This window comes from Taeniopygia guttata, chromosome 2 (assembly GCF_048771995.1).
Source record: "Taeniopygia guttata chromosome 2, bTaeGut7.mat, whole genome shotgun sequence".
Classification (NCBI taxonomy): Eukaryota; Metazoa; Chordata; class Aves; order Passeriformes; family Estrildidae; genus Taeniopygia; species Taeniopygia guttata.
In genome coordinates this window covers 120,292,395-120,319,267 of record NC_133026.1, presented here as the reverse complement: position 1 = coordinate 120,319,267, position 26,873 = coordinate 120,292,395, and the positions used below count along the sequence as shown (strand labels likewise).

General features: G+C 39.7%; 1 protein-coding gene across 5 annotated transcripts in view; it reads left to right on the top strand.

Moving 5' to 3' along the window:
* STAU2 (staufen double-stranded RNA binding protein 2) overlaps positions 1 to 26,873 on the top strand; it is a 171,281-nt gene that overhangs the window by 76,568 nt on the left and 67,840 nt on the right. For all 5 annotated transcript variants that reach the window (XM_072924765.1, XM_030266336.4, XM_030266334.4 and 2 more), the window contains exon 12: positions 9,165 to 9,472. In XM_072924765.1, the coding sequence (XP_072780866.1) occupies positions 9,165 to 9,472 (308 nt within the window). The remainder of the gene's footprint in view (positions 1 to 9,164; positions 9,473 to 26,873) is intronic.

The following is a 26,873-nucleotide window of genomic DNA, read 5'->3' as shown; positions in this document are numbered from 1 at the left end:
TTTTCCATTGTATAGGTTTTCTTCACCTATTTCTAACAGTTTTGGGAGTCCCAAAGTACTGCAAACTTGATTATTAAAAAAACACATTCAGAGCAATCCTACCTCTCTCTAAAGGACGGACTCTTTGTTTTTGTTGCCTAACATTTTATTACTTGGGATTCGTGCATGACTTTACAGTCTTTGTTCTTCAGAGTACATCTGCTCCTGCTGTTTGTTCACCACCTGAAATCATAACCATTTGTTTGTGACATCACAATTAATTACTGTGAAGATGATTAGATTGTCACCAACAGATGATTATGATTTCAGATGCTAAAGAAGCAGCAGGAACAGATGATCTGCTAAGGAACAAAGATACTTGATCTCATACAATTGTTCTCAGTGACCAAAAAAAGAAAAAGCAGAGGAAAAAACCAAATAGATAATCTGAAGAGTTTCTTAAGTCTGTAACGAGAAAATTTGATATTTGTCTGTAAATAACATTTTAGTATTTTTAAAACTCTACTTCAATATTAGATTAAGACTATAAAAAATACAAAAATATTTGGTGTTATTATAAGCCCTAAATGTATGGCTACATTTGGATTCTTACTTAGATATTTCTTCACCAGCATTTTTGGAGAAAATAAATGCAACATAAATTATATATTTATGAAATTTTGCATACTAATACATCTTCACATTGAAGGAAACAAAATTTATTTGAACTTTGTAGTTCTGGCCCTCAGTAGCTTCAGAAAGATATTTTTTATATAGTCTTCTGATTGTTTGTTTTTCAACTGGGGATCTTGGTGAAAACTTCCAGTATATAATTTAATACCCCTGTGTTTCCACGAGCAGGAACAGAAGTCTACAGTTTTGGAACAAAGTGGGTTTTTTTGTAGTTTGGGCATTTTAAATCTGAATGTTTCTGTGTTATATTTTGCTGAAATATGTAATTCTTTTGGGTATATTTCAAAGGTGATTTATAGTGGATTGTGTGCATTTGTACTTGCTGAGTGCTGCTGTTGCATTGGACTTGGCTTCTGAATTGCTTCCAAATTTACTCAGCTTTGTCAATTGTAATGTACTCTTGCTAGGAGTTACATTGATACATCACTAAATATTTGCTGAATTATTTGCCCTTCTGACTAGAAACCACAATAAAGGGATTGACAACACCACTTACTTGGTGAAAGGCCACAGAACAATAGTTTTCCATCTGTTCATTTTAATACTTTCATTCTGTTTTGTGGGTTTTTTTTAGCTAACAAACTGTCAGGTGAACATTATATCATCAATGGAGCAGCTCCTTCAGCTGAGCCATTTGTCCTCAGTTTATATGTCTCACAGCCTTGACTAGAGTCTCTTTTCACAGCTAGTTATGTTTAAATAATACCTTGCCTCTGTAACTACTTAGTTAATTTGCTAATTTCCTAATTAAATTTTCTTTCTAATTGAAGATACTGGAAAATAAATTTAGGAGCAGAGGAGATTTGTTCAATTTTATTTCTCCTAATTTACTGAAACTAAGAAATCCATGCTGTGTTTGTCATTATTAATAACTGATGTGTTATTTTTCAGTTTCATCTAACAATGAAAATAATTTTATCCAGCATAATACCAATTAAATGCATCTTGCATAATTTTTTTGATAGTTGAAAAAACTTCTAAAACACCTAATATTAAAAAACATATTAACAAAACATGGAAGGGAGTGTTATTTTTTCTTTGCTGTTTTGAGAACTAGTGACAAGAGCCAAATTAGCATTTTTATGTGTGAGTTGGATTTGGGCTCAACTCCGGAGCATAAGACAACTGCAAGTGATCCTTCTCTATTTCCCACATTTCCCCTTTTGAGATGCTCAGTTAAGTGCTTAAAGTTCTGCATGGCTTGCATCTTCAGAGATTATGATTTCTTTGCTGAGTTTAGAGTACAATGTGTTTATAAAGAGCCTAGTGTTTTAAGCATGTGCCCGGAGCATTGGAGACTTAGTTTCCTTCTTCAGCAGAAGGAGAGTATTCATGGAGTGCAAAGTCATCTGGATAATGGCAGTTGCCTTTTGGAGATGTGTATCTAATATGATTTGCAGCCAAAAAAGAAACAATCAAATGCTTTTAAAATACAAGAAATTCACAGGGAAGGAGTGATCTAAAGTAATCATGAGTGTAGTTTGCCTGTTGGTTGAAACCTTTGTGAATGAAAGTGCAGATGTGTATTCAGGTGTTCTCAGGCTGGTTTGCAGATATTCTGCCTATTTTAGATACAGATTAAAAAGAAAGAGTTGTGAGAAACATGCTGCCTGGTTCTTGAGTAGTACAGATTGTGCATATGTAAGAAATACAGACTTGGGCTATGAGGTCTGTGGTTTGGGTGCCCTCAAGACAAGGAAGTGCTGTCTGGGAGACTGCTTAGCCATCAAGCTTTTGGCGTATAAAATGTATAAAGAGGAAGGAGCCATCATGGCAAGAGACAGCTAGCTCTATGGATATAGATAATTTCAGATCATGTATCCTTTTGTTTTTACCAGTCTCCTAAAAGGCCGATATGAATTACATTTTTCAAGGTTGCTAGTCTATTCCTTTGGAAAAATCTGCACATGAAGCAGAAATGCAGAGCTCTTTTTTGATGTTAACTCTCAAATTCAAATTTAATTATGTAATTATGCTAAGTATCTGCATTTGGTTTTCTGTCGTCAGGTGAGAAAATGGAGCAGTATCACATAATTCATGTCAGTACAGTGTTAACTCTAAATACTTCCACTTTTCTGGAGTCTTTTCTCCTTTTCCAATTCCCTTCCCTCCAACCTGGAACCCACCATGTACCTCACCCTTAGTCTAAGATGGTCATGTCCTTGAAAAACTGAATCTCCTGAACTGAAGCTTTGTTGCTGCCAGAACTAAAATTTAATTCTCCACTCTTCACGCCCTTTCAACATCAAACGCTGCTTTCTCCTCCTCTGATTTCCTTCTCACTCATACATATGCTGTGCTTGTTGATGGCCCCCTTGGCCTTCTTAGCTTCAGAACCTCTCTGTCCTTGTCTAGTAGATCTGCTTATTATTTCCTCTCTTCTCCATGTGTGGGTCAGGCCTTTGTTTTCATCATCACCATTTTCATTCCCCTCCTAATCTCTTAATGAATGGTCTTGCCTGCACAGGTTGCCTCCATTTGCACTTAGGCACTCTCCTAAATTGCTTTCCCCCCACAAATATCACTTGCTAGCAGCTGTTAAAAGCACCTTGAACTGCCAGCTCACTAGCTTGATTTGCACCTGCTCCAAATTTGCTGATCCTCTTTACTGCTAAGCATCCTGACCTTCCTTCTGTATTGTGATTGGTTATTTTCTGAACCTGCTCAGTCTTAATCTTTGGGTATGTAGTACGTGGACATATTATGATGCAGAAATTACCATGTAAAACTTACAGTGTAGATGTTTCATCTGTCTATTGGAATATTTCATAGAATATCCTGTAGAAATTCCCCACTGCAAACACTGTGTCTTATTTTTTACCAAAATGTTATGTATTCAAGCTGCAGTAAAGCTTGGGGAGAATTCAAAGGACTTTCATCATGTTAGTTAAATAATAAATTTATTATTTATGCATACAATTTAAATCCTGCAATACTGCAATTTCTGTTTTGGCTAAACAAAAAATCCAGTGAAATTAGGGATATCAAGACCTGATTTCTTGAAGAATTAAATAGTATATACTTCAGTACCATGGTTGTTTTAAGGTTAAAGTTTGTATTTTAACGAGTGGCTTTATATAACATCAGTTTGTTTAAGGTCATGTAGACGAGATCTTTTGATTGAAAGACATTGTGTAATGGCAAAACATTTTTTCATGTCTGAATATTGCAGTAGCTGGTGACTTAGAAATACCATGGATAGCTGTATTAAGTAAGTAATGATTGCAGCTTGGTATTTCAAGCCAAGATTATGTGTAGACAATTGCTGAGAACGTAATGGCCATACTATTTGCCTATTCAATTGTCTGACTGACCTTTTCTGAGTTCCTACTGAGGTAATGAAATTTGAAGATATTCTAGTATATAAATAGCCTTTTACACTGAGTGGGGTATAAAACCATCATTTATTTTTATTATAATATTTACACTTTTCAGTCTTGTTATTGAAGTACTTATTTGTTTTTTTAAATTCTTTTTTCTTTTTTTTATGTAAGTAGATTTGTAATGGGTCATATTATAGGGTCTGTTGAGAACCTGTCAGTTCTAGGGAGTAATCATTGCATTTGAGTATCCCCTATGCCTCTTAAGTTCTTGTCCATTTTAGTGTACAAAATTAGTGTACAAAAATAGTGTACAGGATTAGATCCAGTTCTAACTTTTCCTTCTTACAGCCTTACTGCAAGATTTTTCCATGTACTTTGTGTACCACATTATAGGAAGGCTTTATTCAATGTGACTACAGATAGCATAATATGAAAGAAAGCTTTCTGATTATTATCTATCAAGTATTTTATTTAGTTCCAAAACTACTGATTATTTCCTTATGAACAGTCTTTTCTTCATCTAGTGATGGGTTATGTCAAATACGAGGGTGCTAAACTTAATTCAAGAGCATATCATATACATAATTTTACCATTGTTTACTCTGCATCATTGCACAAGACATGAAAACACTCCTCTGTGCCATGTCCCATATCACTGGTTGTAGTGCAGGGAAGAACATGTGCTCTTAGCAGGGTCAGGGAAGCCATTGCAGCTGGCACTGCTTCTGACACATGAACAAGTATAGCTTTTTTGTAGGATAAGCAAAAATTTGGGGAGAAAACTGTATTATCCGAGGAAGAATAAAGTTGTGGTTTAGACCAAGTATAAATGTGAAAAGTCAGTGAGTGCCCCTGAACCAGAAAAGTCATTGAGTGAAGGCAGAGGAATAGTATCCCTACACTCCTGATTAAGTATAGAAAAGTAGCACTGACATACATATATGTATATGCAGATTGACAACACAAGCCTGATTCTGTAGGCCATCTTGTGGAGTTGAATGATAAAATTGAAACCTCAACTTCTAATGTTTTCTGATCTTCCTGACAGAAACAGAAAATTGGAAATAGGTACCTGTGTAGGCTCTAATAGCTCTGAGTGTGCAGGCAATGCTGTCATCACTCTGAACTTTTCTTAATTTAGTAGCCCACTGCTGTGGGGTAACTTGTCACTGTTCCTGTATCAGCAAATTCCATTTTTGCAGAGTCTTATTACATTGAGGCTTGTTAGTAATATTCTCAGTCATTGTTCTTCACCCCATACCCATGCAGACAGTTTTTCTAATGGTTAGTTTTGTTTACCACAAACTCCAGAAAGTGGAGGACCCATTTGTAGAAATGTCCTCATGTCTTCCCAGCCCAGGGGACACGGAACAGAAAGAGTTAGGGATAAAAATAATATCACTCAAACAGAACTTTCAGGGATTATCTCTATTATGGCTGCTGTGAAAAAAAGGTGAAATCAAAGTGCTGAGATTACATTTCCAGGCAAAGCACATGAAGGATCATTGGGCCATTTTGTATCTTATTCATACATTTGCCTTTTAGCTATTTTGCCATTATCTAATATGTGACAGCAGAAGTAGACAATGGAAAATGAAGAAATTTATTCTTAGGTAAGAAAGTTCTTTGGTGTGTTTTCATAGACTTCAGAAGATTGTGAGAGACTGCAAACAATTACTGCCAATGATGAGTAAGACATGTTTTTTAAATGTTAGTGATTACATTGCATAGCTAGCCTGCATATTTTTGTAATGCATTTGCCCACAGGTTTAAATAATGTAAATGGAAATTATTTTAACATGTTTCATAAATGTGCCTCTAAGTTAATGTCCACCAGAAGGTGCAGCGTTGTTGGTCTATTATAGATCCTGGGACTCCTAGTAATTAAAATTCTTCCTGTGGAGTATGGTGAAGCTTGTATAGGATAAATATTTAGTGGACACAAAAGTTTTTCTTAGATGAAAAATAAAAAAGAATGAAAATGTTTGCCTGGATATGTTCTCCTGCAATGCATAAATGTGTTAGAGGATAGTATTTCTTTTTCCCCTGCCTTTTAATCAACTGATTGTTAGAAGACAAATTAAGATAATTTCTGAAGGGTTCTTTTGTTCTTGCACTTAATCCTCTGTTGTTGTTGTATCCCTTGTCATTTGCTAACTCTACTACTGTAACGAAATATATTTATACACTTTCCTATAATGCAGCAGAATTGAAGTAAGCAGGCAATGGTGAAGAATGATATATAAAATAACCTCAGTAATACATTAAAAATACATAATGAATTACAATTAATATGTTTTATAGAAGTTTTCAAAGAGACCAAGTTTTTATTGGCTTTTAAAAACATGTTTGTAAGAAGCTTCATGAAACATAGGCCCTGAATATAAAAAGTTAATATCTTGCAACTACATTAATGTAATGTCTAGAATATTACATTACTTTGTTTCCAGAGATAATCAATGATGGTAATATAATATCTGCCTCTCAGAGCCAATGTATGATTTAAATTAATTATTGCTTATAAAGCACTTTGAAGTCTTTAGCAGTAAGGTGTTGCAAAGTGTAAAAGTACTATTATTAATGTAACATCACCATTAAAGTCAGTACTTTAAGAGCATTTGCTATACTCTGCTCAATATCTTTCTATTCATCATATGCTGCATATTAGTTATTTTAACATTTAGAAAGCTTAGTAATCTGGAAGTATTCCAAACCATTGTTCCAGACAGCAGTTAGATATTTGGGTGGATCATGTAAAAACAGTGAAATGGCTGAGAAAGCATGTAAAATGTTTGTTTTAAGTAATATTACATCAATGGAACAGACATCTGCAGCACTGGACTTGATTTTAAACTTCTTTAAACTTTTTTTAAAGTTAACATTGTACTATGTTTTTCTAAAATTTATTGGGGGGGATAATATCATGTTATTTCTAAACAAGTAGACTGTTTTATCTTTTGTTCAGTTTACATTTCTGTTTCTGAAATATTCGTGGGAAATCGGATTTACAGTGGGCAGTTCTTAGGAGGTGGTGAACACCTGCCACTCAGTATTTTTACTGCTGTTTGGTTTTGTAACCTAATGTCAACTATCAAGATCCGTATTATCTTTTTTTTTTTTTTTAATTTTCATTAATCTTACGTCTTGTGTAAGACTTTAAAAATACAGGCAGAGGTAGACCTTGGAGGTTACAGCCTCAGGAAAAGTGTGTAAAGTCACTCTTCTCATGTAGTGATTGTGTGCCATAAAATAATGCTATGTATTTACACAGTTGTTTATCTATTAGATTATGTTTGAAATTGTCCCAGATGAAGAAAAAGAAATTTTAGGGATCCTATCCTCCATCTTTCCTAGTAGAATTGTCTTGAATTTCTGCTTAGCTCTAGAGTTCAGCTCTGGAGTTCAGTCTACTGCATTTGGAGCCAGTTCTAAACTAGGTAAAAGCAGCCTTAATGTTCAGGATCCAACCAGACTCCCCAGGAGGTAGGTGGGGAGAGCAATCAGGTGAATAACAGATACATCTTTGTAAATTATATAGCAGATGTTCCAGATTTCTAAAAGCAATATGAATTTAAAAGCCAAATGTATGAGTAAATCAATTAAAAGATTCACCTGTAAGCAGTTTGCTGAGTCGGCAGTGAGGAAGTTCCATTTTCACCATGTAGTTGAAAATGAGGATATTAATTACAGGTAATATTTTTTGAGTCTTCTCCTTGTGGTAGACATTTTATTTAAAAGTACTACTTGCACTTCTAGGATTAAAGGAATCTTTCCTACATACTGGAAATTAATTTCCTCCTCTTCTTTGAATTTATTCTACTTTCTGAGATTAATTTAATATGTACTGCAAATGAATTAAACATTGAACCCTTTGATTTCTCTTGGGATTACTAAATCAGTTAACAAACAGGTTTATTATCCCTAGAATGAAATGCCATATGGCTCAGGTTCACTCATATTATATGCTAGAAGATTAAAGTATGTTCTTAATATGAAATTACACATTTCAAGCTCATTTACTGATGCATTAATAATTAGAAAAAGGTTTCCCTCTAGTATCAGCCAACTGGTTGTGTTTCCAAAAAATGTTTGATTGTGTAAGAAAACTAGCAAACTTCAGACTTAATTCTGCACATTTCCATGCAGAGGACTATCAGCAAAACTGATCAAGTATGTATTTCTGTTTCCAAGCAAGTTTAGGATTGAGATATTCTCTAAAAAGGTATTCAAAATGTTTAAATGTAGATAAATTATCCCTAATTTACATCTCACTGGAAATATTTAAAAGTTCTTCATAAAAATAAATCTAGCTATTTTAATGTTTACCTTAACTCCTATTGATATTAAGTAGGACACATATATTCTTTCCGTTTTCAGTATAAATGTTTTCAAAGGCAAGTAACTATTTGAAAACTATAGGATATGCAGCTAAATAAATAAATAAATAAATTCCTCTTCACTGAGGAGCAGTCAGCCACATCAGAGTCATTAGCACTGCAACCGTGGCTGCAGAGAAATTTAAGATTTTTTTAACCACAGGCTGCCCTTGTGATTCAGCACTTTGAGCCAGCACTTGAGGCATTGCTGCTACTGCAAGGAGCCACACTGCCCTTCCTTTGCCTCCAGCAGCTCATTCTCATGGATATCCCTACATGGTCCTACAGGTGCTGGTGCTGGCAATAGAGCAGCTGGGGAGTACAAACACCAGCTGCAAGTGAGAGAAAAAAACTAAATTACTCCTGGTGGCAACAGTGCTGATATAGACTAGTTTCAATTATTTGCAAAAAAACAGCCTAAATTATTGTATCAGATAGCAGGTGGAAGAATGTAGGAAAATAATGATTGGGCTACTATTTTGAAGTAACATCTGTTCTTATTGTAGGTCTTCAAATATATTTTGTTCATACTGTGTGTTCTATGCTAGCCACAGTTTAGTTTTAAATTTAGGGTTTGTACCATTTTAAAAAGAGTTGGGGAAGAGGAAGAAGAGGGCCCCTTCAGATCTGCTTTGTTTCTAAATATATTAGGTGACTTCATTTACAGTTACTGTAAAAAAATACTGCTTCTAAATTCTTGCTTTGTTTTTCACTGTAAAATATGTTAATTAAAATTGTCTACATGTCAAACCCATTCTAAACTAATGAAAATGATCTTTGGTTTTGTTTTCAGCACCAAAGGGAATACTCCATCTCTCTCCTGATGTATATCAAGAGATGGAAGCAAGCCGCAACAAGTCAGCCCCTGGTACCACTGTAAGCTACATGTCATCCAAAGAAATGAGCCAGACTTCCAGCTCTTTCTTCAGCATATCTCCTACCACAAATAGCACGGCCACCATTGCCAGGGAACTTCTCATGAATGGAACGTCCCCAACTGCCGAAGCCATAGGTCTAAAAGGAGTATCTCCTACTTCCCCCTGTTCTACAGTGCAGCCTTCAAAACAGCTGGAATATTTGGCAAGGATTCAAGGCTTTCAGGTATGGGAGGGGGAAAATGAAGCTCTTCAGCCAGAATCATAGCATTGCCATCAAGGTTTCGCTCTTGCCCTCTTGAATGTGGGCATGCATGTAACTTATCTTGTAAAATTAGCTGGTGTCTGAGGCAGTTTCTGGGTCCAGGAGATACAGATTTCCACCTTACACTTATCTTACTGCAGCCCATCTTTCTCTCATATGTCTCTTCTCCTTAAATAATTACAGGCTTAAATTATGCTTTTAACTTGCACTTCTTTGAGAGTCTTCACCTCTTGGTTTCTCCCTTCAACTCTGATCCAGAAGCTACTGATGCACCACCTTACCTTTGCATTTGTCTTCTAGGCCAGGTCATTAAAGTGGTTTTTTTGCTTCCCACCCTTTACCTCTTAAATGTAACGTGATGTTTTGGTTTAGGAATGGTACTATCCAATTTAGTGTCCCAGTGACACTCTCCAAACCACTGCCACTCACTCATTCTCCCCTCCTCTCCTAGAGAGGAGAACTGGAAACAGAAAAGGTAAATGTCATGGGTTGTGATAAGAACAATTTACTAGAAACAGCAGTGGGATAAGAAAACAAAGAGTAACAGCAACTGTGCTAATGACAGAGGGTAGAAGAAATGAACAATTCCCATGGAAAACCCCTGAGAACAGCCATAACCTGAGTAAGCCCTCTGCCACACTTACTCGACTGGAAGACACTCCCTCCCTCAAACCTGGCAATGACATGAGGTGGTATAATGGAATAATATCCAGGTTCTAGCCATGGCCCTTCCTAACAACTGCAAAAATTAACCCTGTCCTGGCCAGAACCAAGACTTTATCCTGTTCTGTACCATCTATAGCATGCCCAGATCCTACACTATATGCCACTACATGCTCAGATCCAACTATATATATGTATATACATATATATAAGCAGAGGTATCATTTCCCTAGTCAACGGTTGTTCCTCCAGTAGCCCAGACGGGTTTACCTCCATGCTGCCAGTTGGCCTTTCTCCATTGATCCAGCCACCCCTATAGAGCATTTGTCATCATCCATGAGTCAGTGCAGAGGCAGAGCGCTGGGCATTTCTCTTGTTGAATGATATTAAAAGCCAGCTAGAGGCTTTCAGCTCTACAGCCTGACTTGATCCACCTTTTCCCTCAGCTCCCATGACTAGCTGTACAGCAGTCCATATGGCAGTTTTCCATTTTTGATGTATCCCTACAATACAGCAGGATCTGTCAAGTGAAGAGAGTGTATCACTTTTTTGTTTATGGTAGCTGATAATATGGTTGGGTCTCCCCAGCACATGTCACCTTTTCTTCCTCCTCTTCTGATGTTAATAAAAAATGGTCACCTTTATGCTAGTTCATTAAGACTTCCAAGATCCCTGAGCTTTTGGTGTTTCCTATTCAAGCTCACTGTATGATCAGCTCAGTTCACTCACTCTATGTAGCATCAGTGGCATGATGTGTTTGAAAAGAATTTCTCTTGAAAGAAAAAGCCCAGCACTGGTAGTCGGGGTGACAGAAGAAGCTGTGCTTCAGTGCAAATCACGTCTGAAACAGCTTGAACCTTTCATAAGATGCCAGCATCCCTTTTTCAGTTGTTGTGTAGCAGGCCTTGGATCCTTTTTATCCCCAACTCCAGAATCCCAGGAATCATCCTCCAGTGTCCCCTGATACTTTTTGCAGAGACACCAGGAAGGACCATTCTCCCCAGCTGCAGTATAGAGCACAGTTTTCACATCTTGTCTTGTCCTGACTGACACAAGAGCTACTGCATGAACAATCTTTTCCTTCATTTGTTCAGAAGCTTATTTTTCAGGACTCCGCTTAAAATAATTATTCTTCTGCATCATAACCTATAGAGGGCTTTTGACCTGACTGAGGTTTGGAATATGCATTCTCCAGAAGCCCACAGCTCCTAGGAAAACCTGCATTTCCTTCTTGCTGGTTGATGGAGACATAGATACTGTTTTGTTGACTGTGGCCATGAGAATCTGATGACATCCATCTTACCATTTTATTCCTAATGCCTGGATTTCCTGGCAGGTCCCTTGACCTTACTTTGCATTAAGGCAAAACCAGCCTTCAGGAGGATTTGGATTATCTTCTCCACTTTCTCAAAAACTTCCTCTGCTTGGTTGCCTCATACAGTAATGTCATCAATATATTACAAGTGATAAGAAACCTCACTATTTTCCAGTGTAGTCTGAATCATTCCATGGCAAATTGTAGGAATGTGCTTCCACCCCTGGGCAGTTGGTTCCAGGTGTACTGCATGTCCATTTGGGTCCTTGAAATACCCACTGCTGAGGTAGTCTATGCCAAGGATGTACAAGACCTCTGGCCCATCACAATGGGGTGGTTTTTACATTCATTCATATAAGACCCCAGAACTCACTCGACAAGTCTTTTAAAAGGGCTTGCAGGTTTTTTATGTACCATGAATTAGATGCAAGGAAGAAATACCAACAAAGTATTCTCAAGAGATGAAAACAACAAAAATTTTACTGGCAAATCTCAGAAAATCAGAGAACTTCGGCAAAAGTTTAGAACAACATTCAGTCAACATTAAATGTTTTGCAAAGCCTTAACTTAGCAAACTCTAAGCCTGACCAACTTAGCAAACTCCAGCTAACCCAAATTTAAATTACTCAAACTTTGAGAAGAAGGCATTATAAGAAGGAGAGGAAAGAGAAAAAGAGAGAAAAGATGGAGAAAAGAATGAATATGGCTACCACTGCTGGTTTCCAGCAGTCTTCTAGCTGATAAAAAATCCAAGGGAAGGTAGGGTCAAGACATATGCTTGCCTGGTGTCCTGGCTTAACTACCCTTTGGTGTTCCTGGGCCCTTCCTCCAGGCAAGACATCTGGTTTGGCAGCCACTCAGGAGCTGGGTTAGGGGCTTCAGAGACAGGAGGAGCAGCATTGCCTCCCGTGTGCCTGTGATTGACAGTCACTATGGGGCTGGGATACAGGCTCTAGAGGATGGGGTGTGTGGAGCAGGGCATTGCCTCACCAGGGCAAGGCCCAGCCTGCCCCTTTGCCCACCCACACGCACACACAGAATGTTTTGAGCAAGCAATCCCCTCCAGTCTCTCGCAATACCCAGTCAGGTTAAGTACACCTTCCAGTACAGGCAGCTCTTGGGATCCCTTGTCACCCCAGAAGCAGAGATGGATTCTGCCCCTACATATCTTGGTAGCATGAGGGTACATGGTGCTCTGGTGTGGGTCTCAACTAAAGCCTTAAACTCCTGTGGGTCTTGTGTGCCAAGACACCAGATCCACACAATCCAAGAGATCCAATTGTCCCTTTCCTCCACCTTGCTGGATGCAGGACCCCTCCTGTTCTGGTCATGGTATTTGTTGCTCACAAATTTGAACTGAAAGTACTTCAAGTGCATTAGAAGCAACATCGGCCCTCCTGTTTTGTCTGGGGATTTGTCTACTGGGAACTGGAGTAGAAACTGGAAACTTATCCTTGAAGGATTTTCTGTGGTAGTTGTTTTTCCTCTTAACTCATGTACCCATGCTGCTAGGGCACAGGTGGGTTTTCCATTCCACTTCCTCATGTCCTCTCCATGGCCATGCAAGTAAAACCACAGGTTACCTTATAGTGTGTACCCTCCCTCTTGAGCAGGCAGGTGATTGCTAACCCATAGCAAGGACTCTGGGCCTTGGGACATGTCCTCCCTAGCTTGTTCAAGTCTTTTAAATCTGTTTGCCATCTTGGACAGTCATTCCACAGCTGAGGTGCAGGTTGATAGGGAGGAAAAAACATGATCTTCATATTGCCAGAGTCAGGTAGTCACCTGAAGCACTGTTTGTTCTCCTTCTTCCATTGCCATTAATGTCAATGGTGTATGATGATGGCATGCTCTGCACAAACTTCCACCACATGAACTGTGTGCACTGAACCTCATCTGGAGCTACAGAGGACTGCTCTTTATTTGAATCTCTATAAAGTACCTCTAGCACAGCTAATGCTCTCAGATACTGGATACCTTTCTCCATGGTATTCCACCACACTATTAGATCATCCTTGAGAGACTACACTTCCCTCTGCTTGGCAGGAGTCACTTCCAAAGGCTGAGAGTTTCTGTCCCCTTCCCAATCCTTTTGTCAATACCTGCATCTTGTGACCGGGATTCCAGTTGCTTTGCTTTATTACCACCTAGTTGCATACTATGAGATACAATGTCCCAACATTGGAGCAGCCGTGGCATCAGGGGCTCTCCTGGCTGGTGGCTGACATATTTTTGCTCCCCTGGTGTAATGGTCAAATGCATCCACCAAAGCTGCTCTCTCCTTTGCAGCTGGATGGGGGAGAGAAAATATAGTGAAGGGTCCATGGGTTGAGGTAAGGACGGGGAGAGATCATTCATCAAATACCATCATGGGCAAAACTGGTACTCCCCAAATGCATATCAGCTTAGAGATATGCATTGAATCTACTACTAACAAAATCAGAGCAGAAAATGAGAAATTCAGTAAGAACTTGAAAACACCTTCCCCTTGTTATAAACGAACTAGCTTTTAGATACAATTAAATGGGGACAAATTTTTGTCAAAGCAAAAGAAAACTGTTTCTTAGTAATGATTTAACTGAGTTGGATGTGTACCTCTCTCCCTTAGAGCCCAGCACACATACCCTCCAACAGAATGGCTACAAAACATATCCTTTTCCCATCTAGGGGGCATCCCTGACCCCTTTCCCATTGGCTGAGTACTCAGGGACTTACATTATCTCCCAACCGCCTACTTTTCTGTCCCCTCCTGTCTCATCCTGCTTCCTTTTGGTCAGGTCTTCAACTCCGTCCCCCTCCCAGCAACACCCAACAAACCAACCAGACTAAATCCAAACCACAAACAACACCACACAGAATCATCAACTTTCACTTAACAGCCTTTTGGCTTCAGCAAAATATTACCTCATCTCGTACCCTCACCCCTCCTTCCTTCTCACTGACAGTGAAGGGAGACAGGGAGTGGGGGTTTCGGTCAGTGCATCAGCTGTGGCTTCTCCCACTGCCCAGAGAGAAGAGTTGTTCCCCTGCTGCACTGTGGGGTCCCTGCCACAGGAGACTCTTCTTCATTAATTTCTCCAACATGAGTCCATCTCATGAACTGCAGTCCTCCCCAAACTGCTGCAACATGAGTCCATCCCACAGGCAACAGTCCATGCCCAAACTGCTGCAGCATGGGCGATTGTTCCATGCAGTGCAGTCCTTCAAGGCCAGGCTGCTCCAGTAAAGGAGTAGGGCCCCTCCCTGCAGAATCTCCCATGGGCTCACAGCCTCCTCCCAGGCACCCACCTGCTCTGGTGTGGGGCTCCTCCACAGGCTGCAGGCAGATCTCTGCATCCCCATGGATCTCTGTGGGCTGCAGGGGCAGAGCTGCTTCAGCATGGCTATCACCATGGGCTGCAGAGGAATCCCAGCTCTGGTGCCTGGAGCACCTCCTGCTCCTCCTCTGCACTGACCTTGATGTCTGCAGAGCTTTTTTTACATGTTCTCACTCCACCCTTTTCCAGCCACAATTTCAACTGCACAAGTTTTTATTTATCTTTCTTCTTAAATATGTTTTCTCAGAGGTATTATCACCATTTCTAATTGGCCCAGCCTTGGCCAGCAGCACATCCATCTTTGGAACTGCCAGAGATTGACTCTGCTGGACATGGAGAAAGCTTCTGGCAACTTCTCACAGAAGCCATCCTCGTGGCCCCTCTCCCAGCCCCCCCCAAACCTAGGCCAAGCAAACCCAGTACACCTGGGAATAGGGAAGAGGTGATATCTCTGGTCCTGCTTCTTCCTCCTGTTGTAAGGGCTCTACTTCCTCTTTATCCCTCACTAAGTGAGCTGATTTGGATTTCTTCTTCTGTATAGGGGCAACTACTACTGGCAGAGGTGGTTCCTTGAGTTCAACTGCAAATCAGGCCGCAGTGCCTGTAGGTCTGTTTTCTTCCTCTTTCCCCTGAGGGTGCTGTCTAGTATTGAACTGTGTCCAGTAAAGAGTAGCTAGGCCCAGCACACTACAATAAGTTGCCCCTTTCTTGAGCTGCCACAGCATGCTCCTTGCGAATATTCTGTCACTTTAGCAGGATCCTGTAGTTGTTCAGGGATGAACTTCCAAACCACTGGAGCAGAAAATTAAAAAAAAAAACTGCTTCATTTTTTGCCACATTTCATGCCACTCATGACTATCCACCCTCGGGGCAGATCTCAAAATGAACTTCTAGAAGTCTGTTTCTTGACTCGTTACATGGTGTGGACTGAGGAGACCAGTGAGTCTTAGCAACAAGAACATGCTTGCCTTAATATCCAAGGGAAATTCAAAATTCTCAAAAGCTGTTGTAACAGCTGAAGGAGGAGAAGGAGGTGAAAGACTGGGGAAAATCATCCTCCCCTGATCCCCCTACAGACTGAACATGATTATTAATTGACTCCCAAAGACAGTGCCTAAAGTAAAAGTAGGAGAGCAGCACTGAATACACTTTCTAAATTTAACTCATTGCCCTTTAGCAGCCATAGACTGATATCCCATAATACAGCAAAAAAGCAATTCCAATCCCTCTCTCTTGCTCTGAAAAGAACATCACAAGGGCCACATATAGGAATATAGGGGAATATGTGAATACAGGGTTAGGTACCACAACCACATGAACAGACCAAGCAACACTGTGACCAGTGGCTGTGAAGTTAATGCAGCAAATGCTTAGATTGAATTTGTTTCCAAGCTGCTCTGGACAGATCTGTTATTACCTCAACCCTTGATGCCACACACTAGGTGCCCAATAAGGCTGGAGTGATTTAGGAATGGTACTCCCCAGTTTAGTGCTCCCACTGAGACTCTCCAAACCACATGCCACTCACTCATTCCTCCTTCCCCCTCCTCCCCTCCTCCCACCCCTTAAATGGGATGGAGAGGAAAATTGGAGGCACAAAAGGCAAAGATCACAGGTTGAGACAAGAACAACTTATTGAAAACAGCCATGAGATAAGAATTTGACCAATATTAATGACAGAGAGTACAAGAATCACACAGAACCCCCCCACCAATAGGCAATACCCAACCACTCCCTCTGTCACGCTACTCGACCAGAAGGGAAACCTTTCTCCCCTGAAGAGAGTCCCTTTCTGCAGCAGTGATGTGAGGTGTTACAGAATAACCTCCAGGCCCTAGTCATGCCTCCTCCTGGCTACTGCAAAAGTTAATCCTTTCCTGGCTGGAACCAGGACACTTGAGAATGGTGTTCTGTTCAGCAGATGCAACCTAGAAGCCAGGCTGGTGTCAGAGCAATGCAGAATGTTTTTGCCATCACAGTCAATACTCGAGAATGTAAGATGAACCATGCTGGCTCAGTGCATGAGTCCTTGAAGATTATCCAGCAATGCCAAGTACCCTGTATTTCATAGGAGAGTGGCAGCCTCTGTAGTACATCCAGTCATTTCTGTGGAGTGGATGTTGGGAAAAGGAAGATGCTTCCCTATCCCATTACATGCAGAATTACACATGTATATGGATAGTGGCTCATTTTGCTGTGTTGAACCATCACAGATAAATGTAGAAATATACTTTTTTCTGTCATAGGTTTTTGCTTTGAGTTTTTGTTTTGTCTGGAGTTTTTTCCCTTTTCAGAATTGTGAATTTGCTCCATTTGAAGAGTTGGTTTCGTATGCTTTAGCATATGTAATTTGATCATGTAACTAAATTCTAAAAATGGGAAGTTCCTTTTGCATGCCTGATAATGAAGTTTTTGTCAAAGCCCATGTAATTTACAAAGTATGCAGTTGTTCAGTGATTTTAAAAAAACTGCTAGAATTTAAGAAATAGTGTCAGATGTTCTGTTGGTATAAGCAGTGTAGTTAAATTACTTTTTCTTACATCAGATATCAGCAGTTGTGGATTTGACCTAACACTGTTTTTGTCTAAAACGTACATTCAGCTTTCTTTTGGTCTTCACTTTTAAAATGTCATTTTTGCTTCATTCATTTGAATGTCTCTTAATGAAAGAAACAGTAATAGCCTCAGCCTCACTGTAGTAGAGTTAAGCTGCTAATAGGAATTCAGTTTTCCTGAGTTCCATTTGTTACCTGCCTGCAGTAGAAACAGATGAATTCTGAGGAAAAGTAATTCAATCCACAAAGTTTTCACTGCTCACTTTCACATCTTGTCAGATTGCTTGTGTCTCCTAGTAACGGTTTATTTTCATAGAACCGATGCACAATTTATGTTACTGTTTTGGGTCCTACCTGCCTACAGTATGTGATTACTATAAAATAATTAGTCATGTTTGTCCTGTTCAGTTTTTTTTTGGTGTTTTTTGTTTGGTTTTTTTTTTGTAGAAACTGTTTTTAAAGAGTCTTACCTTGAGCCAAAAAATATAATCTTTTTCATCCATGAACCAGACTACTACTTTTTACTTGGCCTTAATACAAAGCAAGGAATTTGGTACAGAATCTTGATTATTAACATCTATCCACTGTGTATGTAACTGATGGTTTTACATCATCTTAGCGTGCTTTTTAACACCTCACTTGAATAAGCCTGGTATTGATGTGAAACTCTGCCACTGCTGGGTGGCTGAGCTGAGGTGGAGCAGTGAACAGAATCTCTGTGGGAAATGGCTCAGTGGCCTGTCAGGTGCATATCACAAGTCTCTTCACCATTTCAGCCTAGAAAGCTCTTTGTGTTTTAGACTTTAAAAGCCTATTTCTTTACAGGTTAACTTTCTCAGGCATATTTACTAAAGGAGAAGACTACAGCATTTCCAAACAGCTAGCTTATTTCATGTTTCCTGAATGACCCAAAATTATTTTTAAATTGTTAGCATGTATTTGTATTCTGGTCCAGATGATAACCATAGTTTTGTCTTTCATTGAAGAACGTATACATTCTGTTCTGTTACAATGTATTTTTTGAATTTTTTAAAAAAATCAATAAATACTCATATGATGTTTCATTTGTAAATGTAAACAATGTTATTTGCTTATTTGAATGGTTTTCTTGAACTGCTTTAGCTGCAGGGGACACGTCTTTAAAACACATTTATATAACTTAGTTCTTCTAAACTGTTTGTATATGATCTCAGCTATGTTCTATTGTAAGCCCTTAATATTAAGTAATTGGGACCAATGTATAGTTAAGTAGTAAAAAGTTGCATTTTCATTCTTTATGATTTATTATTCTAAAGACATTTGTAATTGATAAGCAGCAGCTCAGTGTTACTGAAGAACAGGTGTTTAGCTTGGATACTTTCAAAGGTCAGGCTTCAAATTACCTGTGATAATTAAACACAAATTCTTCAAGCAAGCCTTTACAAACTCTGAATAAGGCATTTTAGTGCTTGCTTCGTATTTATGAATACTATCTACCCAGATAATTGTTTTGCAGTCTTTGCCTGGAAATGGTTTAAAGGAAAATTCAGCTTTGGTAAAATCGTTATTTTTTAAGTGACTATATGGTATTTTGGCCATTGTTCTGTAACCAGACTAGGAAAGTTACAGTTATTTCTGCTGACCATTTAAGTGCAGTAAATTATTCAGAGAATTTGTTTAATTTGAAACATTTAGAGAAGCTGTTTATGCATGTATAATTTGAGCCTCCAGTTTTTACTGAAGCAAAACACAAGTTGCAGGTAGTCCAGTAGGAAATTCCACTGTGAATTTCCACAAAACAAAGATCAGAAAAAAATGTAAAATGCCAGGCCTCAGTGCCCACAATCAGTCCCAGTACGTGGCTGTTGGCATATTTGGCTTCCTACATTGGCAGGGCCTGGAGTCTTAACTTTTCCTCCATAACAAAACCTCACACAGGATATAGTTTCTGTGTGATGTTCTCCTTTGATTGCAATGGTTACACAATTTTCTTTTCCCCTCCACATTTGTTTACTCGTTACTGTTCCATTTTATACATGGATACTTGAATGTTTTATTGTGTGGTATTTCTAAATGTTTCTCCTTTCCCCAATGGCACACATTTCTGAATGGCTGCACGCACAGGAGAGGTCTTGCTAGATGCTCTGGAGTCAGGTTTACTTGTGGCTCATACATTCCAGTGCCTGGGTTTGAATTGTTGGCAGGACTAGACTGAAATTAAACTTCTACACTTGTATTAGGGTTGACACGGAGCTCAAACCTTTTCCTACAGTGGCCTTAAACAAAACAAAACACTTTGTGGAGGTTGGATTTGGAAATCAGTGTAGGAGTGCTTGGATCTCACTACTGAGGTATGCATGTGAGGAGAATTTCAGAGAAATTCAACCCACGGTGGATTTCAAGGAAAGACCTGTAGTTTGAGTCTGATCTTTACATACTTGATGATTTCTCTGAGCAGGTCAGATTTTTAAAAAGTACCTAAATACCATTTTCAAAACTGACACAGGCCCAATGGATGCTAATAGGAAGTAATTTAAAGCTGTAAAATAATCCAAAAAGGTAGAAACTGCTTGAGATTTTCATAAACATCTGTGCAGATTAGGTACCTAACCTCCACTTCATTTGCTAGTTGGGGCACCCTACATACTACTTTTGCAAACTTGGGCTGTTTACTGTTTTTTTTGGATAGAAGGATTCTGTGCACTGAATTTATTATGATGAAGATAGTTGTAGTTACAGTGTTAGCTTCCAGGGAGAGTGTATTTTCAAAGCTCCCTGCAAATGAATAAATCAGAGGTGTGTTTTAGCAAATCTCCAGATAAAGCCAAAGAGAGAAAATGCAGCAAGTGCTAAAAACAAGAATGTAAGTCCAGATGATGCTGTTCTGTCCTTGAATGTGTTGGCTGCGGACACAGTTTGTGGTCACTGTCAGCTTGGGATTGGAATCCCAGAAAATGGGCTAGTGCTGAAGAATACAAAAGTCTCATCACTTGTTCAAAGTAGAAAACCCAAATAATAATTAAAGGCAGCTTTTGAAATTACAGCATCAAGCTTCTTTGAATCATTAATGTAAAACAGCTACATCCACAAAATGTTTTCAGATAAATGGCTCTTTGAAGATCCTATCTCCAAAAATCAGGGAAAATTAGGATATTAAAAACTGAAGATGTTTTCAGGATTGTTTTAGAGAAGAATACTTTTGAAATAAGACTGCTAAACACAGTATTTATTTGTCCACATTTGAATTCAAGACCCCTGTAATTCTATGTATGTAACTGTACATCTAGCCCCTTCCCTCCCAACACCCCCAGAACCACTGGGGACTTCTTTCCCAGCAGGATTGACCAGACTGAAAATATTAGTGAAATTATTCTAAAATAGAAGTGTAGTCAGGCCGAGAGGGAACTGTGATCAGATGATTTGCCTTAGTGTTAACAGTCAAAGGGTAGTGGGAATTATTGAATTTATATTAAAAATATAATGATCACTTAATCCTTTAACTCCCTTCAAGTAGCTTGAGAGTGATTGTGCTGCCATATATTATCAGTACTTGCTTCTGTAAAACAAGCAGTGGAGTTGGGCTTTTGTTTCCTGTCCTGGTGCCTGAGATCTTAATCAGGTGTACGATCACTGTTCCTGCTCATTGGTCAGATCAGTTTTTGTAAAATGATGTGTGGAATGATGTTGTGCTCTGTCTTCACCAGAAGTATTAAAGCCTGGCTTTTGGCAGAAGGGTATTACCTCCAGTGTGCTTGTACTGTGCCATGCTCAATGGCCACTACAATAATCTCAACAGCAATGTTTGTCTCTTACCCTCAGCGAGTATAAACACCTTTAGAAATGGTTGACAAAGCCCTCATTATCTCAGTTTCTGTGTCTTCTGAAAGCTGTGGGGATTTTTTCTAATGGGAAGTTTGCACTTTCACCAATTACCAAACCATTGCCTGATGTTCCAATTACTATAGGCTTTTGTTGTGGGTTAACTCTGGTGAGCAGCTTAAGCCCCACACAGCTGCTCACTCTTTCCCCCCTGGTGGGATAAGGGAAAGAATCAGAAGGGCATGAGTGATAAAACTCAAGAGTTGAGATGAAGACAAAAGCTGTGTGTGCTAGCAAAGCAAAACAAGGAATTCATTCACCACTTCCTGTGGGCAGGCAGATGTTCGGCCACCTCCTGAAAGCAGGGCTCCATCACGTGTGACGGTGACTTGGGAACACAAGTGCCATAATGCTGAATGTCCCCCTCCTCCTCTCCCCAGTTTTTATCACTGAGCTGGATGTCATAGGAGTGTGATATCCCTTTGGTCACTTGGGGTCAGCTGTCCCGGCCCTATCCCCTCCCAGCTCCTTGTGCGCCCCTGGACTGTTCACTCATGGGATGGGGTGAGGAGCAGAAAAGGCCTTGGTGCTGTGCAAACCCTGCTCAGCAGCAGCTAAAGTACCAGTATGTTATCAACAGTGTTTTGGTCACAAATCCAAAACTTAGCACTATACGTGCTTTTATGAAGCAAATTAGCTCCATCCCAGACAAAACCAGTGTAATCCACCCTTTATTCCATACTATTGATACTGTGCTCAAGAGCCACATAATCTGACAGATTGTCCCTCATTAAACACCTCCTCTTTCCCATCCTGGAATATATACACAGAAATCATTACCTTAGTCTGTGGATCACCCGTTTAAAAGTCCACAAAATGTCGATTGAATCCATTTAGTCCATGTGCATTCAATCTGTTAGTCCATCTGTGTTCAATCAGTTTACTCAGGACAGGAGAGGTGGTGTGATGCATGGAGTTACTGGGCACCAAAGACAGCTCAGGTTGGGCCACTGTTGCACTTCCACATCTTGTGAGGTTTGTCCTCCATTGGTTCAGATGGTTCCAGATGTGCTAATTTCCATAGCATGCTACTCACATCCTGGCTTACAACAGTTTAAAGGTATTCCTGTGACAGTCTCCACCTCTGGTTCCTTTGGGCCAGATTATAGGGTTTAACAAGAAAACATAATAGTCTTTGCAGCAAACTCCACCTTTTGCTCCTAGCCTGGCTAGAAACAAGGGGTTCCTCCCACAGTAATTTATGACATGCAACTCAGATCCTGGGTTAGAACAATTTAAAGGTGTCTCCATTACAATCTTCAGGCCTCATCCCTTTGGACCAGACTATAGGATTCAGCACTGCAATGAACTCCTCCCCTTGTCCCTCCTCCAGTTTAAGATTACACACAGGCCCACAGTCCACATGGGGCAGTGCGGACTTGTCTGCAGACCACCATCCTTTGGGGATGTAGCTGCTCCAGAATGGCAATATCCATGGGCCACTCTCCCTTTTCAGGGCAGTACCTGCTGTGGTATAGACTCCTCCATGGCCATGTATGTTTTTGGTTGTACCATCATGATTTTAGCCACAGTCATAGTCTTGTGAAGTTGAGTTCCAGCCGGTCCAGCACAGGAGTGGGAGCAGTGCCCTGCTGTCTGCCAGCCCATTCCTGTTATCAGTATGTTCCCAGGCAGAACAGAATAGGATGATAAGGAGAAAAGGAAAGAGCAGAAGCAAAAAGCAGTCACTAGCGAGCACTAGTTACTAACATACATCCAGGCAAGCAAGCCCCATGGCAAGCACAGGAGCCTGACAATTAATAGCTAAACAGATATAAATTTGGTATAGCATACTCTGATCAAATCAGTTGTTATCTCTAACCTCTTATGCCCCACACTGGCCAGAAGGGATTGTTACAGCTATACCCCAATGGGTAGCTCAGCTCCATGAAGCTGCTCTTACTCCCTTTCAGTGGGATGTGGGAGAACAACCAAAAGGGTACAAACTCAAGGGTTAAGATATAGACTGTTTAATAAGGAAAGCAAAAGTCGCACATGCAAGTAAAGCAAAACAAATCATTCCTTCATCACTTCCCCTGGGCAGACAGGGGTTCAGTCATCCCCAGGAGAGCAGGGCTCCATCACATGTAACAGTGACTTGTGAAGACAAACACCATCACTCCAAACACCCCCCACCCTCCTTGATCCCCCAGCTTTGTATGCTGAGCCTGATGCCATATGGTGTGGGATATCCCTCTGCTCATTTGGGGTCCTGGGTGTGTCCCCTCCTGGCTTCTTACACATCCCCAGCCTTCTTGCTGGTGGGGTGGTGTGAGAGGCAGAAAAGCCCTTGTGTGAGCACAGCTCAGCAACAAGTATTGGTGTGTTACCCACACTTTTGGTCACAAAGCCGAAACATAGCACTAAGCAAGCTACTATGAAGCAAAGTAGCTCCATCCCAGTCAAACCTGGATGCAGCTTTTTATGCTTCAGTAACAACTTCACCACTGTGTGCCACCAGGCAGAGTCAGGAAATAGGAAAGCACCTTTTATCCATGTGAACTTACAGTCATTGTGCTTGGAAGAGGACTTACACCTTTTATCAGGTTATTTCCTGTAAAACATACTAATTTATTCAAGACAACTACTATTTTTTGTTGTATTTAAAGGGGCAAAAAAGTTTTCTCCAAGAATCACAGCAAGTCAGGCAGGATTTTTTCGACAATTTAAGGGACCTATCTGATATGCACAAATCCAAGCTACCTTGCAGGAGTCCTGCTACTGAACATCAACTTGATATCAAATGGCTGTGTTATATAGGAAAGGACTTCTAGGTCTCCAAACCTTGATTTATATATGACTAGCCAAAGGAAAGAAAATATGTTGGGAATGTGAAACAGAGGGAGAGATAAACCAGAACAAGATGATAGCAAGAATTGATCTTCAGAGAGAGCCTCATGTAAAAGTCAAAGCACCTGGACTTCGTTCCATTCTGGTTTATAGGTTTTCCTAATCACCTAACTTCTGAGGGAAGGTAGGCAGCACCACAGTTGATGGCAGTGACCCAAGGTAGATCTACAAGAAGTGGTTTTATAGTTTCCATTTATTTCAGAAATTATTCTGTGGACTACACACCATCTAGTTCATATGATCCTATTTTTGACCTTAAAGGAAGTCAAAATGGTGCTAGCATTCTGCAAGAAAAGAAACATAAAAATCATTATCATGAGTTTCCACAAGGAAAGGTATGTAATATGGAAACATAGCCTATTTGTTCACAGAATATACTGCAGGAGGTAGTGTTTGCTGCAGCAAGAGTGTTTCCAAATTGACTCATGAGTATGCAGAATCAGGAAAACAAATGCAAATCTAGCACTAGCTATCCAATGCTGGTCCAGAATTCTATCTAAACCAGCTTTCTTCTATTCCAGCCATCATTACCTTTATCCCTTTTTCAAGCCCTTTAGTCACCACTGCTGAAGTTTTGCTCTTCTTGTCTCCAGAAACAGCCAGGTGCCTCTTTTTTGTTTCAGTTTCTGAAAGAAAAGGAGGTAAACAGAGAATAACTGGCCACTGGCAGTGTGTGAGTCCTCAGGTGTGGTGTGGATGTCGCCTTGGTAACATTTTAGCTTGTCTTCTTGGCATCTTGCAAATAAGGGTTTTAAATCCTCCCACATATCCCTGCATGTAACTTGGTCTGTGGAAAAAATGTGAGTTATATTTTGATAGCCAATTTTAGAATTTAGGGGATTTATGTATGAGAAAGTTTAAAAGCTATAAGGATCTCTCAAAATACTGCAGCTAGCACTGAACACACCGGACTGCATTCTCTGCCAAAATCTTTCTCAGTAAATCCTAATGTGACTTGATAACTTAGCTACAGACCTTGGCTTGGAATAGAGCCCAAACTTTGAAAGACTGGAAGTTTCAGTTGGCAAAAATGTGAAGGTGCAGTGGTGAATTCATAGCAGACTGGGGTTTAGTTTTAATTATAGTAAGGGAATTCAGCCCTCAAGGAAAAAAACTCTTAAAAAGAGAAGCAACAAGAAAAGGTGAAAAAGGAGAAAGGAGACAAGTTAGAGTTTATTCTTCTCTGTAACTGAAGCTGAGGCTTTTAGAGAGCATTTATTTGGATATCTTCTCCTTCAGTCTCATTCAAAACTGAAAGCACAATGGACCAGGGTAATTTTTGGAAATGAAATGGTTGTTTCTTGTTTTAATTAAAGAAAGGTGGTTCTTTATGCATACTGCCCTATTTCTAGGTTAGTGCACAACATCGGTGTCTGTACCAGCATCAGATTTCTTAGCCAATTCAGGAGCTGATTTTCTATTCACAGTTTCACAGTGATCCTGTTCTCCCTTCATTAACACAGCATTTGGGGCTTTCACACGTAGTTTGTAAACAGAGAATCATTGATGTTTGCTTCACTCTTCACTTCAGTGACAACCTTAGTCCTTAAAAAGAGTGTTCCTGAGAACTTATTTCCATTCATGCTGTTGCTAGAAAGTTATTTCAAACTAAAGCAATTTTGTCTTTCCAAACTAACTATGTTCCTCTCTCGTGCCATCAGTTGTTCAGGTTGTACCCAAGACACAGGCTCATCCACTAATGCTCCATACCATGCTCATCCTCAGGGAATGTTATTAGCAAAACACACCCTCTCACCTCCCTCCTACTTTTTAGGCCATGTGATGAAAACAGGAGATCTCAGGATTGCCAGTTTTTTCATGTTTCCTTTGACTGTGAATTATAAAATTAAAGTTCCTCTCTCTGGAAACACCCTATTTACCTGTTATATGTGTGGCAGACAAGTTGTTTCCGCAAAAATCATATCAGCTATAGTTTACATAATTTTGTAGGGCTTTGCATGGTGCTAATTTCTGAATAATTAATTTATTCATTTTTATCACGTTTTTATTATTATTTGGGGAGAAGGTTGTATTGAGTGTTTAAACTCAGTGTAGTTAAGCTACTTTCTCCTATGTCAACAAAAAATATGTACCTGATTTACAGAACAGAGGAAGTGAACAGGGTGGCCAAGTAGTTTTCAATGTGTGTGATTTTTTTTTTTTTTAATAGAAAGTCCCGTCTTCTGATTTCAGCTTTCCTATCAGACAAACAGGTCTTTTTTCACCTCTCAGTGCCAGCCATTGTAAACATAGTTGCTCACTTTGCATGTGCTGCAAAGGAACACTGTATAAATACATACCTGGGTTAAGATTTAACAGATGGAAGGTGAGCAATAAGCACCTTACTACACTGATTATCCTCTATGCTAGGATGGCAGCTGATTTTCTCTTTTGTGAAACTAAACATCACATCTAGAGGTCGGACAGAGCTGGGTCTCCCTTGCTTGACTGAGCATTATATGTGGCTTGACCTTCCAGTTCTCATGAATCACTGAAACAGGAGCTCTGAATTAGGAGGATATCTAAATAGCAGGGAAAAACACCCTGTACAAGCTCCTTCAGCTTATAATTGCTTTGCATTTAGCAGATATTTTATATATTGTCTTTGGAAACCATATCAAATATTTTTTTTCCTTCTTATTTGTACTTTACTAGTTTTTGTAGATGTCAAGTGTCTGCCTTACTGTAGCCAGGAGTGTGAAATACTGCCGCAGTAACCTGTGACAATGCCTTTAGTCTGCTTGTTGTTGCCTATTTATGGTGCGGTAATGGTTTATTTCGTAGTCTAAACCCTAGGACTGTATT